An 18,069-nucleotide genomic window follows, 5' to 3' on the forward strand; every position below is an offset into this window, starting at 1 on the left:
ATATTGTTAAATGTAAGTATATGTTGCTTTATTGTGTTTTTATATGGATTAGGTATTTGAGAATTCTTATGTCATGGTCGCTGTTTCACCATCCATTGATAAAATTTATCTGACGGATAAATGTGATGCTGTCTCTGTTTGTTTTGTTCGAATAGACGGAGATGGCATCACATATTAATCAATGGGTGGTAAAACAGCCCCTAAATTTATTCTTAAATACACTTTTTCAAATTTTTGATTTAGATGTTTTTCATGTGATAGCAATCAACAATAAACCTTTGACATCAGCTCTAAGTAACAGATATACAAAACAATTCAATTCTAAACTATAAGTCAACGTCAAAGTTATTCACCTCATCCTATTGCAGTAAGATCACACATTCATGAAATTACAGACGAGTCACGTTGTACTCTCATACGCGATTAATCTGTAGATAATGTAGTGAAGTTTGTTTCTCTAGGCACAACTTAGTATATAACCTGAAGCCAAATAGAATCCGCATTCTCATCCTCTTTTAGATAGCGTATAACGGCTAAAGCCTGACCCCTGACTCACAGGTTAAACCTTACAGGTATCCTCGTTCCAAATAAAAAGCCAATCGGTATAACTCATACTTTACACAGAGGAATATTTAGCGGAAAGTTTGTAAAACCACCGTAAACTGTTGAACTTTACTTAAAAACAAGTTTGATGCGTAAAAAAGACAAATCCTACAAAAAAAATAAACCGGCAACGTTACACCCCGACAGTATGTGTATGTGTAGTGAGTGAAGTTATCAGCAAATCCAATTTTAATATTAATTTAATCTTAAACTACTTGTACACCAAAAGTAATAAGTCTAGGTAGTGGGTGTGATACTTGTGAATTCTACCCTATTAACTCACTCGTCCCCTCACTTGGGCACAATCTGGGAAACAACAGTCAACAACATACGAAATACAGTCAATGACAGTACTATCGAAATAAAGCTAATAATAAAAAACAAAAGCTTCAATAACATAAAGCTTCACCTGTTTTTACCGTTAACCGCCTCCCTAAAATATTGCAGCCTCATTGCCTACATGTTTCGATTTTCGATTACTTTCTCGCATCTTTCGCGACCACAATTCGTATGGAATAATCGACCTGCCATTTATTTCGATTTTATGACTTTGCTTGATGTACTGATGACAATCAGCCTTAATCGTGTCGTGCAGTAAAAGAATACCTGCTGATCATACCAAATCATCATTGGATAAAATTATTAACTGCTTAGAAATGTACTTTTAAGGATACGTTTGTTATGTCATTTTGAATACGCGCTTGATTATCAAAGATGCGACAATTGTTTTTGTAATCTAGTGATTATAAAAACAACTGTCAAACATATTCTTTAGAAAAGCGGTTGGAAATCTTTGGTAATAATAGTTTACCGAACATTTCCTATATTTCATATTTTATTATTGCACAGCTGTATAGAACGAAACTTCAAATTCTTCTTGCATTTGCAGGTGGTAGGATCTAAGCAGGCTATTTGGGGCTATGCGTCTGGATCGTTACCACGACTTTATTCCATAATCCTGCTATATAGGTACTAACCACTTGCACTATGTGGTCCATGAGGTGAATAGACAACCAGGAGAACTAAGGGCACAAGAAACATTTTATCTTTTTACCTTCGTGTTTTATAAAGTCTCTGCAATTATGTTCTTGCGTTTCGGTGTAAGTAATTACCTATGTAGGTATTTATTTGCCAGAATTATGAATGACAGATATATGTAGATATAGCCCAAAAAATACACAGCAGCATAATTTGAATAACAAAAATTAACATTTGAATGCCTAATATTTTGCAAACGCATTCCCAAATCGAAAAATGGTCTTAGCAACGAACGAATACGAATACTCGTCATTGTCCCAATAGTTGCCATATTTATTTTTATTAGCAATAGAGGAGAAAGCAGAGTGCCATCTATTAGACATTAGCGCGTTGAGCAATCGGAAGTTTAAACTACCTTTACCTTATGCTTTCAAAAGGTATATCCAACGATACCCCACACTCAGTTTAGATGAGAAAACAAAACATCCCCACTTTACGTTTTTTTTTTCAGAGTAATAGCGAAACTATAACGGTCCCTGTATGACTAGGAAACCTAAAAAAAACACGAAAGCTTACCTTCATTCTAGGAAATCTATATTTATCGAAGTGGAATTAAGAGAAAGATCAAGTGTGAGGAAGTGGTCTAATCTGTTAATAACAATTGCGCGTTGAAGTAACATCCGTGTGAAGTAAATGGTATCGTTAAATAGACTTGTATTTACCTACTAATCTATCATTATCTCGTAATTACGAACAATCTTATCAATGGATAAACGTCGCAGTACTTACCACAAAGTTTTAAGGATAATTCCCAAGAAATGGAACGGCATGCCCTTAATTATTAAATTTATCGCCCTCTTTTCACGTCGTTATAATGTTTTTATTTTTATAAACCTACTATCTATCTAATAATAGTAATAATATGTATTTTCGATAATCTTTCACGCTAATGCTATTGGATAGCAGCCAATAGCAGGGTCTTTTAAACGGAGCTTAGACTTGCAAGAAAAATCGTACAAGTTGCATCACATTGCGAGGCCGTAAAGCCAACGAGTTTGTGTAGTGGTCAATCGAGCGCCGCAATGTACTACAACTTGCACGATAGACTGCTTTTTTTCTGATATAACGGGATTGGGCGGGATGTATGAAGGTACCTACGCAAGTAAGATCCCGAAATTTCAATAAGTCTAAAAACATTTTTGAAGGGAATTCTTCGTAATTTTAAGGAATATCCCTGGGATTTTAATGCCGACTTCTAAGGAGTGGATATCCCCATCGTCAGTTTTTCCAAAATATAAAATTGAGGGCTTTTCAAGGTCAGAATAGGCTGTTACTGAACCAGTGAGCTACGAGTACATCTTGGGTCTCATCTGCGCTTACCATCTGGTGGGACAGAGGATTTGATAATGGGAGTGATAGGCGTGATGGACCACTGGTCGGTTTAAAACATATTTTTTTAGAACACGATTATGGTGTTAGTGCTGCTTTCACCCTGACGGTGGAGGGCATGCTCGGCGTCCGTCGGCACGGCACAACCCCTTCTAGAAACAAATTATACTTAATCCCGGAATTATTATATATAACCAGCACAGCTCAGTTCACTCAGACCACCGATATAAGCTAGATAATTATTTATCACAATTATGTATTAATTGAAGCAACAAGATAACACTATCCTTTCAATTCGATCAGTTTGTGATTGTAATTTGAAGTGTTAAGTTGTAATGGCGGAGAAATTAAAGAAGAAGCCGTCGTTTTTCTCCTTGAAAAGCTTTAAAGGACACAAGGATGTTAACGTCAGCCCCAGGACTCCGACCACTCCTAACGGGCAGGAAACGCAGTTCTTCAGGTCACACATGTCTAGCAAGTATTCCCCAAGTCAGGAGTCAAAAACTCGAAGGTGAGTTGCTTATCCTACTAATCCTACCGACGTGATCCGCCACGAACTTGGCCGGTTTTTCATATTACACCAAAAAAATAGGTATGTAGGTAGGTATGCTTATTCAGAGATGTAGGTACGGAACCCTCGGTGCGTGTGCCCAAGTCGCACTTGGGCGGTTTTTTTATTTAGTTGCACCAAGCAGACTGAGACTAAAAATAACGGTTGAAATTCTACTTAAAGTACAACCAGAATGTTAAGTCTGAGATTCAAATGAAAAGGAAGAAGAAAACTGATATTTCGTTTTGACTTTCGACATTAGCAAACTAATTTAAAGCCACTGTTACATATGCTCGTTAGTAGCACGAGCCCCATCACCAGGGGTACCTATTGCAGATGCGTTGCCAACGTAGAGGCCTAAGATGGGATACCTCAAGTGCCAGTAACGGCCACAGGGTTGCAGCCGTTAGCCGTGGATTTTGAGATTTTTTGGCCTGAAAGCCGTAGAACACGGTAATACGTGGCAACACTGACTTTGAACTGGCAGAGAGCATGCTATCAAAAAGCATGTGTATCGGAGTGTTTGTTTGAGCATGCTTATTTAGGAGCATACTTAAAACTAGCATGCTTATTGCTAGCAAATGTAAACAGTCCATGAGCATGGTCATTACTGGCATGCTCATAAGCATACATAAGCATAATGCTAATAATAGCATGCTAGTAACGAGCATGTGTAACAGTAGCTTAAGTGTACAGTCGAACCATTTGATTCCTGACCCACCGTAAAACGTTCTCACAGTAAGTGTCACCACAGAATAGATAATATTAGGTACAATGAGTTCCCCTTGTCAAGCAATGCGATGTCACTATGACTTTTTCTACGAAAAGGTTCTATAGTGGGTCACGATTCAGTTGGTACTTAACTTTTTTTGCGAGCAGGTTATCAACGGGTGGTATCAAAGAGCTGGTGCAATGCGCGCTGTGTTTAGAAGTTCTCCACAACCCAAAGATGCTGCCGTGCCAGCACACTTTCTGCATGGCTTGCTTGGCTGTGTACGCTGCAGGTAGATACTGATGATAATCATTAGGTTTCAGAGAAAAATAATAGTCGTAGTAAAATAATGCGAACTAGAGAAGATTTAAAATAAATAAATTATGTACCTACAATAAAAAGAAAACAACAGTGGTTGTACTCACTAAGTTAACTTCTACCTATTTAGTCAAAGTTAACGACGCAATTATACACCATAAAATGGCCTTTATGCATAGTTATGCATACATCCTGCTTTAACAATGTTCTGTGATCCTTCGGGATGAAGTAACTACTCGACTTACTGTGCTACGGTTTTTTTTTTGAAGAAACAACGTCTCCAATTTCATATAGACGTCTAAAACAATAAACATACGTCGTATCCAAAATCTAAATATATTACGACCAATAAGTTCGACGTTTATTTTCAGACTTACCAATCCTGGAATGCCCGATATGCGGCACCAAAATCCAAGTGACAGGTCCGAACTTCCTCCAAAATCTGCCTTCGAACCTGTACATAGACTCCCTGCTCCAACTCGTGGGTATCAGTAATGATAAGCCGAAGACATCAACTCCGCCCATGACCCCAGCGACGTCGTTTGGTCAGAGTGTGGACTTATTCGCAGCTGGTGTGAGGTGTACACAGTGCCAGACCATGTGTGATAGTGTTGACGTCACTGCCTGTGAACACTGCAAGATGGTGTGTATCTGCGTGTTTATGATAGCCACCTCGAGGCTTTACGATGTTATAAATAAGAAGGCTAGTTAGTCAAAAGCGTTTAAAGGCTTGTTGTCGCCCATCGACAACGGTTCACGGTGGATGCAAGCCGCTGCCAACCGAAGCAACTGGAGGTCTATGGGGGAGGCCTATATCCAATAGTGGAATATGATTTGAAAGCATTTGTTTGGTGTCCCCACGTCAACCTCTTTATCGCTGTTATTGCGAGAGTCTGGAGCTGTTTTTTATCAGCTTAAGCCGATACCGCGTCAATCGATTTTGAAGACGCTTGAACAAGTTTGGGTTGGGACATGGGAGTCATTTACAGGAAACTTATCACAAAATTCATAAATTCTACAGAACACAAATGCCATGTAAATTTCTCGATGGGGTTTGATTTACACCTCAGGTCTCATCAACTTCAACAAAATCTTACTTGTGAACGAGTAGGTATATTTGCTATCCAATGTAGTTTTAATTAGGGCATTGATGTAGTCTGTTTTCAAATAAAGTAAGTGGTATCAATATTCTGTACAGAATTTCTGCCGTGTCTTGGGCTCAGCATTTGGATGATATGCGGACGCAGGTGGAATCAATACTAAAACAGCTGCAGTCTGCTGCTGAGCGACTGGAGCACAAAGTTGAACATTACAAGGTAATAGGGCTTACTTATTTATACCTATATCTTCCCAAATAATAAATAACTAAGAAGACGTTACGATCGAATGATTTACGATTTGTGAACACGAACAAAATAATTTAAATTTTCATAATTAATTGTAATAATGGGGGCTCTAAAATGGTCAATATTGGTGTGATGAAAGTTATAGATGCCCCTCCTCTATGTAGGTACGCTACTAAGAACTAAAATGTTATATACGTCGTATTTAAAATCTCTCTCGCGAAGTTGCCTCACGCTTTACTCCTCCTTATCCTTTTACCCTTTATTTTTATGCAACATTGACTTATAAATAAATCTTATGCAATGTAATTTTAAATTTTAATCTTCTTTTCTTATTTAAATCAGGATCGCTGCGAGCGCATAACGGAGCAAATCACCATAACAGCTGACGAAAAAATCAACGCTATCATCGAAAGCAAAGAAAAACTGCTCAAGGAAGCATCGGACCTTCAAAGATCAGGGACATGTCGGCTTTAGCACTCAAGAATTCTTTGGAAGAAGCACAGCAAGTAGCAAAGAAATCTATGTCACTGAAGGAGCAAGTTCAAGATAAAAACAAGGTTTGTTGATCCGAGCTCGCGAGTAATTACTAGCAACCTGTTTTGGCGTCTGACCGGCAGTTTACATAGTGCCCGCCAGACAATTGTTAATGTCTTAAAGAATTTACGGGCGTTCAAATACTTAAAGCGGATAATAGGTATTAGTCACTAGATATATATTAAAATAAAGAGCGAGTGGCATTAAGATTGTTAAGTCTCGCGTTAAACACTACTTTTCACTTTGAATGCGAGGAAAAAAAAACAATGTTCTGTTCAAAATTACAATATTACTTTTTAAAAACGTAGGCTCGACTAATGGACAGGCCATGTGTTCAAAATTCAAAATGCAAAAAAAACTTTGTCGCGCTCTTTTTTCTTTTCTTTATTGTTTATGAATATGACGCTTTAAAAGCTTGCATATTTAGCCAACAGTTTCAAAATTGAAATCTATTTTAAAACTAATTGGACTATGCATAATAGAATGAATTAATCCTTAATATAATTTAATAGATTCATTTCGTAAATCATTCATTGTGTTTCACGAGATTAAATCGTGTTTTTTTATATTTTTGCACAGTTGTCGTTTGAGGTTATTTCTACGCCCTAAAAATCCTCCATTCTCAAAAACCGTGTTGGCTGTTTAGGGTTTCCAATGTAAATTAAAAAAAATACTTTATTCCCCAGAGAATAAAAAGGAGCTTTAGTCCCGATATGCAGAGACTAAAGTAACATTTTGAGAGCATGAGAAGTGAAAAAATATGTATGTACGCTTCGACATGAGAACCTCCTCCGTCTTTTTCATCGGTTGATAAAAATAGGAGGTCTACGGGGGAGGCCAATGTCCAACAGTGGACGTCTTATGACTGATATGATGATGATGATGATGAATAAAACAAGGAGTAGGTAAATAAATAAATAGGAGTCACTTTTTAAGACTTTGTAAGCTTGAAGCCCTTTTGTCCGTCGTAGTTCGTATTCAGTTAATCACGTTCGAAGGAGATGTATTTATCTATATCTATGATTAATCAAAAGCGCAAAAGCTTATGTTATTTAGTTATAGTTATGTTATTTATGTTATTATAACATCCATTCTGAATTAGTTCATTGTCGTTTTCCGTCGAAGATATCTTGGTCATTACATTGGAAAGCTAATCTGATAATTGATTATGAATAGACAGGGGTGCAATTGACTCGATTAAATCGTGGTCTGCGATATAAGAACACATTATTATGCTGGAATGATATCGTAATTATTACCGTTTGTATTTAAATAGCGTGATAAAGACTAAACTTCGCATATATATTAGCTTTCTTAGCCCGAGGTATTGAGTTCAAAGCTATAAAGTGGACCCCAAAATGATTAGTTCTAGATAATTGTAGTTCCAAACTGTTACCTCAGCGAGAGCAGTCTGTCAAAATATAACATGGTTTTTAGAAAAGAGCCATCTTTCTAAATTCTGGGGCAACTGAGTAAAATTTTAATCCAAAAACACAACGTTATTTTTTGAAAACAATAATATCACGTTGAGCTTCTTCCTGCCTTTTAGCTGTGGTTACCCGTACACTGGGAGATTACTCCGCTGATTAGAAAACTAGCTATTTATAGTTATGTCTCTGTATTCCTTTAGAGTTGCCGCACACAAACACAAATAACGTGAGCAGGCATCACGCACTGTTGTCCTATCAAAGTACACGACCAAATTAGTCATGTTATCTGCATTTATGTGAAATGTAGACGCGTCATCCCCCTCAATAAATGGCTGAAAACGTGTAGTGCAAAGAACTTTTTTTTAAATTAACCGACTCTAAGACACACACAAATAAAAAAAGCGAAAAGTAAGTGACATCTGTAGATTTATTTAAAGAAATATTTTTGGTGCTTCACCACAGAAGGTTAAATCAGATTTAAGGCAACTAACTAATGTCATAGCGCTTTATATTAGTTCAAGATACCTTAATGATTATTATTTATTACTAAAGGGCGGACTTGCACGAACCAGAGTTAACTATATAACTCCAAATTACCCTAAACTTTAGGGCCTAAAGGCCTAAAGGTTAAGTAGTGACAGAATTTATGGCTATGATCCTTAATCCAGGTTTAACAATTTAATTCGTTCGTTAGTATGATTCGTTCGATTTGTCCAAAACTTAACCTAATAAAACATGCTTTTGTACACCGAAGTGTGATGCTTTGCTAGATTTTTGTGAAACTAGGTTTCGAAGTTTGGCGACCGGATGGCCAAGTGGTTAGAGAACCTGACTACGAAGCTTGAGGTCCCGGGTTCAATTCCCGGCCGGGGCAGATATTTGTATGAATAATACGAATGTTTGTTCTCGGGTCTTGGATGTTTAATATGTATTTATGTATGTATTTATCTCTATATAAGTATGTTTATCCGTTGCCTAGTATCCATTGTACAAAAAAAAGTGATAAGTATTTTTTATGTATTCAACTATTTTGTAACTACGTTTATGAATGAATGAGGATTCTGTAAATATTTGAAATTAAATTAATAAATAAAATTACTTCGCTCCTACGGGAACGTCGCTCCTAGTGTTCACCCAATGCGTTCATTCGTCCACAGGCGTTAAATCCAGGTTTAAAGAAAAAAAAAACTAAATCAATAACTTTGCTCACTGCGACCTTATGATAGCTACGTTTATGCAAGGTATGCGTGTACATGCAGTTCCTCCACCTCCACACTGTAAGAACACACACAAATCACACAAACCCATCTATCACCACCAACCACCACACTACACTGACGCGTTTCGAACTCAACCAGAGCTCATCTTCAGAGCAACACAACCGTACAACCATAGTGACTAAATAGGAAAACAAACAAGCTGAGATTATGTGGTGCATAGGAGAAATTCGTGTCTGTACCACGGTCCAGCGGTGGTGTAGCGGTATAGCACGTGGCACGGAATGCCGCGGACCTGGGTTAGATTCCCAGCGCTGGTCTTATTTTTCTGGTTTTTCTGTGTATCCTTCAGTTTGTATTTTCGATAGTTTTACGGGATGACCGTAAAGTAACAAAATTTGGAGTTGAAATAAATAATACAAAAAGAATCCAAAATCGATCTTAATTTGATTGCTTAGTAGCGACATCTCTTGTCCGGGTGAGCGGTTAGTTTCGATGGGGTGCTGAAAGCTTCTGGATGAGGGCTACAGCATAGATGTCGCTAGTGTCGCTGCTGAAGTGACTAAATAGGAAAACAAACAAGCTGAGATATGTGGTGCATAGGAGAAATTCGTTCCGTACCACCAGTACCACTGTCCAGCGGTGGTGTAGCGGTATAGCACGTGGCACGAATGCCGAGGACTTGGGTTCGATCCCAGCGCTGGTCTTATTTTTCTGGTTTTTCTGTGCATTTCAGTTTGTATTTTCGACAACCGTATACACCATGCACCATGCTACCAGATGTTAGGTGTGGACGTGGAGGAACTGCATGAACACGCATACCTAGGGCGAGCAAAGTTATTGTTTTAGTTCATTGATAAGAACCTCCGCAAAGTAGGTAACGCCTGATTCAATGAATTATTTAAAGAAACTATATGCTAAACTAGCTGTTCTCCGGGACTCCGTCTGCGCAGAATTCGCTTATCCTTATCCGGCGGGTATTTTTAAGAATAGAATGTATATGGCTATATTTTATCGAGACTCCAAATATCCATTTCATACCGAATTTTGTCTAAATCGGTTCAGAACCTAGGTCCAGAGATTAATACCCCCTACAACCTCACAAACTTTACCTCTTTATAATATTAGTATAAATTATACTTATAAACTATAAACAATTGGGTACTTTAATCTTCCGCGACCTTACGACGGCTCTACGTTTATGCTATACCTACTCTAACATCTGGCATCTGCCTAACATCTAGTATCATGGTAAATGGATGTGTGTTGCTCTGAAGATGAACTCTGGTTGAGTTCGAAACGTGTTAGCGTAGTGTGTGGTGGTGATAGTTGGGTTTGCATGAACACACATTTGTTGCATAGACGAATCGTAAGGTCGCGGGTGAGAAAATTAATTGTTTATACTCGTAGGTTGGTAGTTGATATGGACCCTCCGCAAAGTAACGCCTGATTCGACAAATTATTTAAATCATACCTTTTTGTCCAGGTCAGCATATACATAAACCTGCACCAGAATGCAGTGCAGCTCCTCTCCGACGTGTCCAAATGGGACTCCGATCGGTTCGTGTTCGACAAGGAGAATTTCCGCATTGAGTTGGACTCGGCCACGCCGTTGGAGGCTGAATCCGACGAGCCTTTGCCTGAAGCAGCCAAGCAAAATAATCCTTTAGAGAGCGAGGATAGTCTGACATTACATTACAGGTACGTTTTGCTGACAGCATACTACCAGTACCGTCTTTTCCAGTCTTTCATTCCGTATTCCAACAAAAACAATTTTTTTCGACATTATGTAACAGGGTCTGTGGTAAAGCCAGTATAAAACATTGACTCACCCCAGTCCTGGGGAGGGCTACTACGAAATTCGAAGTTCGTATCGTACCGTCCCTCTCACGCGCCATTTTCCAGTTTCCAGTGCAAAATAAAATTATGATGGCGGCTTTTGACGCGCGGAAGCGGTGTAGACGATCTCGCTCTACCTTGATTAAAGGCTAGAGACGGGACTGAACTCACCTTCCACCCGTAAGCGTTGTATGACCAGTTAAATTGCTATAAACTCCGATGAATTTTATGAGACAGCTATTCGGAATAGAATGGTCTGCAGATATACGCCACGGTATCTACAAAACAAAATGTACCGTGTTGTGCAGGGATTAACGTATTTAGCTTGTTTTAATTATTCTGCTAAGAGTGCCAGTACAATTACTAGTGCCTGCACTCAAGTTCTTTACGAGTGCCTAGTAAATGAGTTAGGTGTTAAATTAATAGGCGTTTAGTTAAGACAATTTTATTATTCACACAGTAGTTAATAGAAACTTGAAGTAGCTAATAGGACAGCTAAAATAAAATGCTACTTCTTTCTACTTACTTCTTACCACTACCATGGACACCTGAAACACTAAGAGATTGCACACGCGTTTCCAGCATAGAAGGCCAAAAGATGCGTAAGACGCGTGGAATTTGTATGCGACATTGGTGTCGAGTGTAGCGATACTGAAATGTTTGTAACTTTTTAATTTTTCACTATGCACTTCGCCTTCTGATAGTAAAGCATAATCTGAGTAAAAATACTTTAGCATCAGCACTTAATGTGGTGGCAAAGCCGGCTGGCCCCGGAAGCCAAATCTTTAAATAAGTACGCCTCTAGTTGACAACATGGCGGACGATTTACCTTCTTTTTTTTTCAAGATAAATTGTAAATTATGAACGTAATGTTCCTTCCAGATCCCGTAGTTTCATTCCCCACTACGTATGGCGTAAGACGGCTCGCCCTTGCGGCGTCGGCATCAGTCCATGGAACAACCATCTCTATGTGTGCGGCATGGACACCCACAGTGTGCTGGTGGTGGAACGCACACAAGCAAAGATCCTGGCGAGGCTAACCTGCGAGGGTATGTTGTGCCCGGTCCACATCGCGTTCATGAAAAGCTTGGGAGAGATCTTTGTGACTGGTAAGTTTGTAGACGTTTGAAGATACTTAAGTGTTACTTTGAAAATAACTTAGTAGCTACAGTCAATAAAACTCAATCGCGTAGGTACCAGCTTGTGCTACTTACGTCATGTTGACATCCCATACATTTGCCATAGAAATCATAGTAATTGATTCTGAAAGGTTCCACCCTGGTATGCTGGTATGATATTATGGTACTGGTTCAGTTTCCTTGATTGTACCTACCTAATGTAGAGAGTACGTTGTCCATTGCTGCTGAACGGCCTCTCTGGTGGCTCGCTCTCTCCAGTAAGTTTTAAAAGCCATCAAAGATTTTGGTAAAAAAATCACTTTTAATACAAGCTTTTTTTGCTGACTGTACTTGTATTGCCACCCAAACTACATTTGCATACCAAATTCCAAGTCTATTAACCGTTGAAGAGTTCCGTCCTGTGGCGACGATCCTAGCCAAACTACTCGGATGTCACTACCAGATTATCGTATTTTCACGCAATTTACACAAGTGTACCAAATTTCAAGTCAATCCAACTACTGGAATTTGGTCGAATTTAACTTGCAAGATTTTATTACAGACAGACAGACAACGGGACAGGTGAAACTTAATAAAAGCTTGTAAAAAGAACGCTGTTTTGTGCGAGAGAGGTGGTAGTTAAACACATTTTGATCGAACTAACTGAACCGTGACCCGCTGTTAACAGAAATTGTGGAGGCGAAGCAATGGACTATATTGTAATAATAAAATCTGTACTTACATTGATTTCTAGCAATAAATGAATTGAATTGAATTGAATTGTCATAAATAGTATGTAACATATGTTGCCTGACAAGGAAAATCATTGAGATACTTTCACATGCCCGCCTTCCGCTGAAAAAAGAAGATTCAGTGGAAGCACATCTGTGCAGTTCGCCATTGCGACTTAAACGGACTCGGCTCCGCTTGCAGTGGAATGTGGGCATTATTGCTAAAACCGTTCTCCGGTGTATACCTACACCTATACCTCATCCTACCGGCCCTAAAAATAGAGTCGTATCAGATATTTTATGCAGGTTTGTTGTGTCAGGTATTGGGGCTGGTGACTGTAGGTACATCCTATTAAAAAAACATGAACACATCAGCCTTGAGGGAGCACCGCTGTTGTGGTTTATAATGTAGTCCCCCGTAATAAATAGCGAATTTTTCCCTCTATTTTTAGATAAATGGAAGCACTGCATCCACGTGTTTAACAAGGATGGGGAGTACTCGCGCTCCATCGGCCAGAAGGGCAGCCGCGCCGGCATGTTCCGCTCGCCGGAAGGCATCGCCACTGACAACGCCAATCACCAAATTTATGTCGTCGACACTGGAAATGACCGTGTTCAGGTATGACATAAGTATGACCTAATCATAATCATCTGAGTTTTTGATTTATTAGTTTTTTATTTGGCTGGGTTATCATCTGTTATGCGGCCCGCACCTCTGAGTTTTTCGAAATTTATGTGCGAAATTACATTTGAAATTTACCATGAGCTTTACGGTGAAGGAAAACATCGTGAGGAAACCTGCACACACCTGTGAAGTAATTCAATTGTATGCGTGGGAACTACGGCCCAAGCCCTCTCATTATGAGAGGAGGCCTGTGCCCAGCAGTGGGACGTAAATAGGCTGGGAATGATGATGATCATCTGTTATAGAACGCTGTAGGTCCAGTTTATCCACTTTATCTATCCAGTATTTACCAAAATAAAATTATACGTAGATAATATTAGCAACTCTCAACTGCAACAGCCAAAACAGCTTTATCTAATGCCTGCTAAGCTTGGATATGCCAAACATCCGGGGGCACGGCGGTGACCTTGCCATTCTTGCCAAGTCGAACACGGCCATACCATCCTTTTTTCGAAGTGACTCACGTTGCTTTTAATAATCATTTTAGGGCCTAGTCTGTTCAGGGTTCTCACAATATGTTTTTGCTTTAATACGACTAAGCAACATTGTATGTATCTTGTAGCTTAGAATAACGATTAATGACAGACGCTATCTTGAAAACACAAAACTTATATTTTAACATCTTGCTCCAATGAATTCCCGCATCTGAAACAAAGTTCAATTATATAAAAAAAACAGCGTACCTAAACTGCATCATCTTACAGATCTTGCAACCGGACGGCAAATTCGTGGACCAAATTGGAGTCGTGACCAAACTCCAAACAACGTACTCAGCCAACAACTGGGAGACCCGAGAGGTGACCGTCACTGAACTGAACGCACCAACCAGCGTCGCTGTCACTAACGACAGAGTCGTCATTTTGGACAGCGGGAACAGACGAGTAAAAATTTACAATAAAGCTGACAAGAACAAAATAACTGAATTCGGTTCTGTAGGTCAGAGGAAAGGACAGTTCAGACAACCAGAAGTGCTCACCGTTGATCCTATGGGATTCATCCTTGTGGGAGACTCCGGTAACTGTAGAGTACAGGTGTTCAAACAGAGTGGCCAGCTGGTTAGAGCGTTTGGAGGCTTGGGCACAGAAGCTGGAAAGTTCGGGTGGATTTCGGGCATACACGTTACTAAACAACTTGATATTATCGTCAGCGATACCAAGAATCATAATGTAAATTTTATTTAATATGATATTGTAGAACAATGGGGAACAGGGCCGGATTTAGGGGATGGCATCCGGGGCTACAGCCTCACAATAGAGGTTTAAAAAATATTTAAATTTCGATGGGACACCAATCTTTCTATTTTTCTTCAAATAGTCCTTTATGCTTTAGAGACCTCCACTTACTTGTTGCCCCAAGACCTCTAGACCTCTAAATCCGTCCCTGGTGAGGAACAATCAAAGATTAACATCTTGTATAACAAGTTTTATTTTATGTGTATTTGTTTACAGAAAATAAATTTTCACTTAAACCATTTAGCTGGGTTATTGACATTTTCTATAATATTCTATCATAAAGCTTTACGTAGATACGTACGATCCAGCCCAATTTATAATTATGTATTAGGTACGCATTTTAATTGAATTAAAATTAAAACTCAGTATCACAAGTAAATAAGATTGAAAATGTATGCAGTGAAATATTATAATCACAGAGATTTATTTTAATTACTAATTTAGGCCTAAAGGCATGCATTAAACTACAAATTATCAACTGTGACTAAAACAATATCTTCATATTCTATAAAATAAAGTATAGCAATACTTTATTGTTGGACGCAACATCTACAATTCCCGATTATATTCGTAATACAGGTATAATAAAGAACAATTTGAAGATATATATGGCTTAGACCTAATTCGGACAAGAGCAACAAGGTGAACGTTATTATAACAACTTTTTAAGGTACAAAGTGGGCACTGGTTATGTGTATTCATCGAAATAAAATAAAAAATACTCAAATATATCTGTTAGTAAAAATAAGACCAAATGCATTCCGAACTCGGCCTGGTTTAATATTATATTTCATGCTTGAAATTATTAAAGCAAGAAATCTACAATTTATCACCTTTTACGATGTCGATCTAAAATTTCTAAAAATTGTCATCTGATCCAATATCATTAATCCAAGGTCGTCAGATCAGCGACAGATCATTCACAAACAAACAAAAAAAATAAAAGTTTACTAATCAGTTTGTCAAACGCTGGAACAGGGGACTGACATGCGCGGTGATTTTAAGCTTTGATAATGAACTTGTACAGAGTTTGAAACGCGTTAGAATCGTGTTGGTGATAGTTAGAACTATGTGATTTGTTGATTTTTGCGAAAACGGTAGGTTGGGTTTGCATGAAAACATATTCGTTAATTGTAACTCATGGATATGGATCTTCGCAAAATGACGTCTGTTTAAAAAGTTACCGTAAAATATAAAAAGGATTAACCAATTGGAATTAAAAATATACATATAGACCACCTCACGAAACAACTACATAAGTAGGTAGTAACATCTATTCATTTACAATAATGCAGTTTTCTGAGATAACAATCAATACTAACATATGGCTTATATCAGTCTCGATTAGGTGGTATAAACGTTATACATTATCTAATTATTTACAATATCGAAACAGATAAAAATGATTTTAACTTAAATACTATTAATGTCCACCTTTAAGTTGAATAGGCACACGTCAAACAAGCAAATTTTGCCTATTAGAAACAAATAGTCAAACTGTAATATGTATTTATGTTTATGAGTGTTGAGCATTAATTTCGTAATGGCAATAGCATGCAAAAGTATATTAAGTAAATCTTTATTCACTTTTTGTGGCCATGCTCTGAACACTCATTTCAATTATTTTACTCGATATTTTTGCAGTAAGTTTTCATCATACATGTAGTAGAAGTATCTTACCATAAATTTTCGAAATATCCAGTGATCATCAGTACAGAATGATAATAACCAATATAAGCACCAAAAAAACAATATATTAACTAATGCATTACTTATATGAAATATTTCAATAAAACATAATGAGATTTTAATTCTACTACCAAGTCAAAAGATGTAAATAATAGAGTTGTAAAAAAATGTACAAGTCAAAATAATTAGATTAGAATATTCAATTGAAAGAGGAATTCATCAAATTATAGCCAGGAATTTACTTTCCGAGTGAAAGTATGTTGCAGTGCACTGCTTGTTATGCTTCGGTTCATTTGGTTATGACTACATAATGTTTTTTTATTTCATAAACTAAATTTAAAATGATTAATTGATGTTAAGGCAAGACTAATAAAGTTGATAGTGACTTTGATATTTAATCATTCTTATAAATAACAATAATTGTGAATAAAAAAAGGTCTACTTAAATTTAGCTGAGCATTATTAGAACCAGATTATTAAAGAAAATATTTTACTAAAAAACCTAAATATATAGGGGTAAGGCCGCGAATTTTGACCAATTTGGACGTTTCAAATTTGGAACGCTGATAAAAAAAAACTGATAACACCTAGAGTTTAAATTTTTTATTATATGACACGATATAAACTCTCAAGGTCGCAAATGAGATAATTGATTTAAACCCTTTTAAAAAAATAATAAAAATATATTACCGTCCAAAACGTAACGAAAATTGACTATTTTTTTTGACCACGAGTACTAAATACCTTATTATTTTCATGCTATTTAACTTCTCATGATCATGATTTTGTTTAAACAAAATTTTATGATATAAACGATAGTCCTACCGATTGCGGAATCATGATAATCAATAATTTTCATGTTTTATATTTATTTCTTTTCACGTGCCAAAAAACACGTTTTCGTTACGAATACTTAGGTGACGCTTAATTAAGCTACCTTTAACGCCAATTTCGGTAGAAATTTGTTTTTGTACACTGGCAACTAATACTCTAAATAAATCTCATCAGTTTGTTGACAAACAGCCATCAAAAGTGACGCGGCGGTTTTTTTTCGAAAAAACGTCGAAAGTGCTTGTTCGATTATAAGGGTAAGTAGTGATTATTTTAACTGGTTGTTTTTTCATACGATAGGTAATCTTTTCCATGTAAGTGGCATGTGTTATTATGTTCAAAATGTCGTTATTCGCCATGATAAACGATTTTTTGTATAAAATACGTTACACTTTCGTTACGATTACGTTACATTTTTACAAAATGCTACGTATTTTGTACATAACGTAACGAAAAAATGTGGTAAAGGGAAGTTCACACAGAAAAATTCTAACTACACCAGTTATTATTAGGTTTCCAATGACTGCACGCACAGTAAGTTAGTTAGATGGATATTTTGAAGTAAATTAAATTTTAATCTGTAGGTGCAGGGATCGGCACAAGAGAATTGTGGCGAGTTCTGTGTTCACGTCTTGCTACATGCATAGCGTATTTAAAGTGAGAGACAAACGGAGAGATTCACTTACCTACTTAGTTCATTTGTTACCTAAACTTAATAATCATAATAATTTATTTCCAAAAACATCTTTTTACATTGTCCACTTATTTAAGATACTACTTCCTAAATTGGTAAAACCTGTGATTTAGGGTTTTAGCCATTTCTTTGAGGTATTTAATAGCTTGTACAGTCGAAGTCACAAGCATGCT

The 18,069-nt window shown here is 37.4% G+C and overlaps 2 protein-coding genes across 2 annotated transcripts in view; both read left to right on the forward strand.

Moving 5' to 3' along the window:
• The window catches only part of LOC141435103 (ADAMTS-like protein 4), a 441,311-nt gene that overhangs the window by 380,427 nt on the left and 42,815 nt on the right, over positions 1-18,069 (forward strand). The window lies entirely within an intron of this gene.
• On the forward strand, positions 3,265-14,923 carry LOC141435096 (uncharacterized). The gene is given in 10 exon segments (XM_074097643.1): positions 3,265-3,481; positions 4,400-4,524; positions 4,922-5,195; positions 5,749-5,866; positions 6,239-6,350; positions 6,353-6,453; positions 10,564-10,778; positions 11,799-12,025; positions 13,218-13,384; positions 14,155-14,923. Coding segments are annotated over 10 exon segments (1,992 nt in total). The 5' UTR covers positions 3,265-3,305; the 3' UTR covers positions 14,632-14,923.

Source organism: Choristoneura fumiferana, chromosome 14 (assembly GCF_025370935.1).
Source record: "Choristoneura fumiferana chromosome 14, NRCan_CFum_1, whole genome shotgun sequence".
Taxonomy (NCBI): Eukaryota; Metazoa; Arthropoda; class Insecta; order Lepidoptera; family Tortricidae; genus Choristoneura; species Choristoneura fumiferana.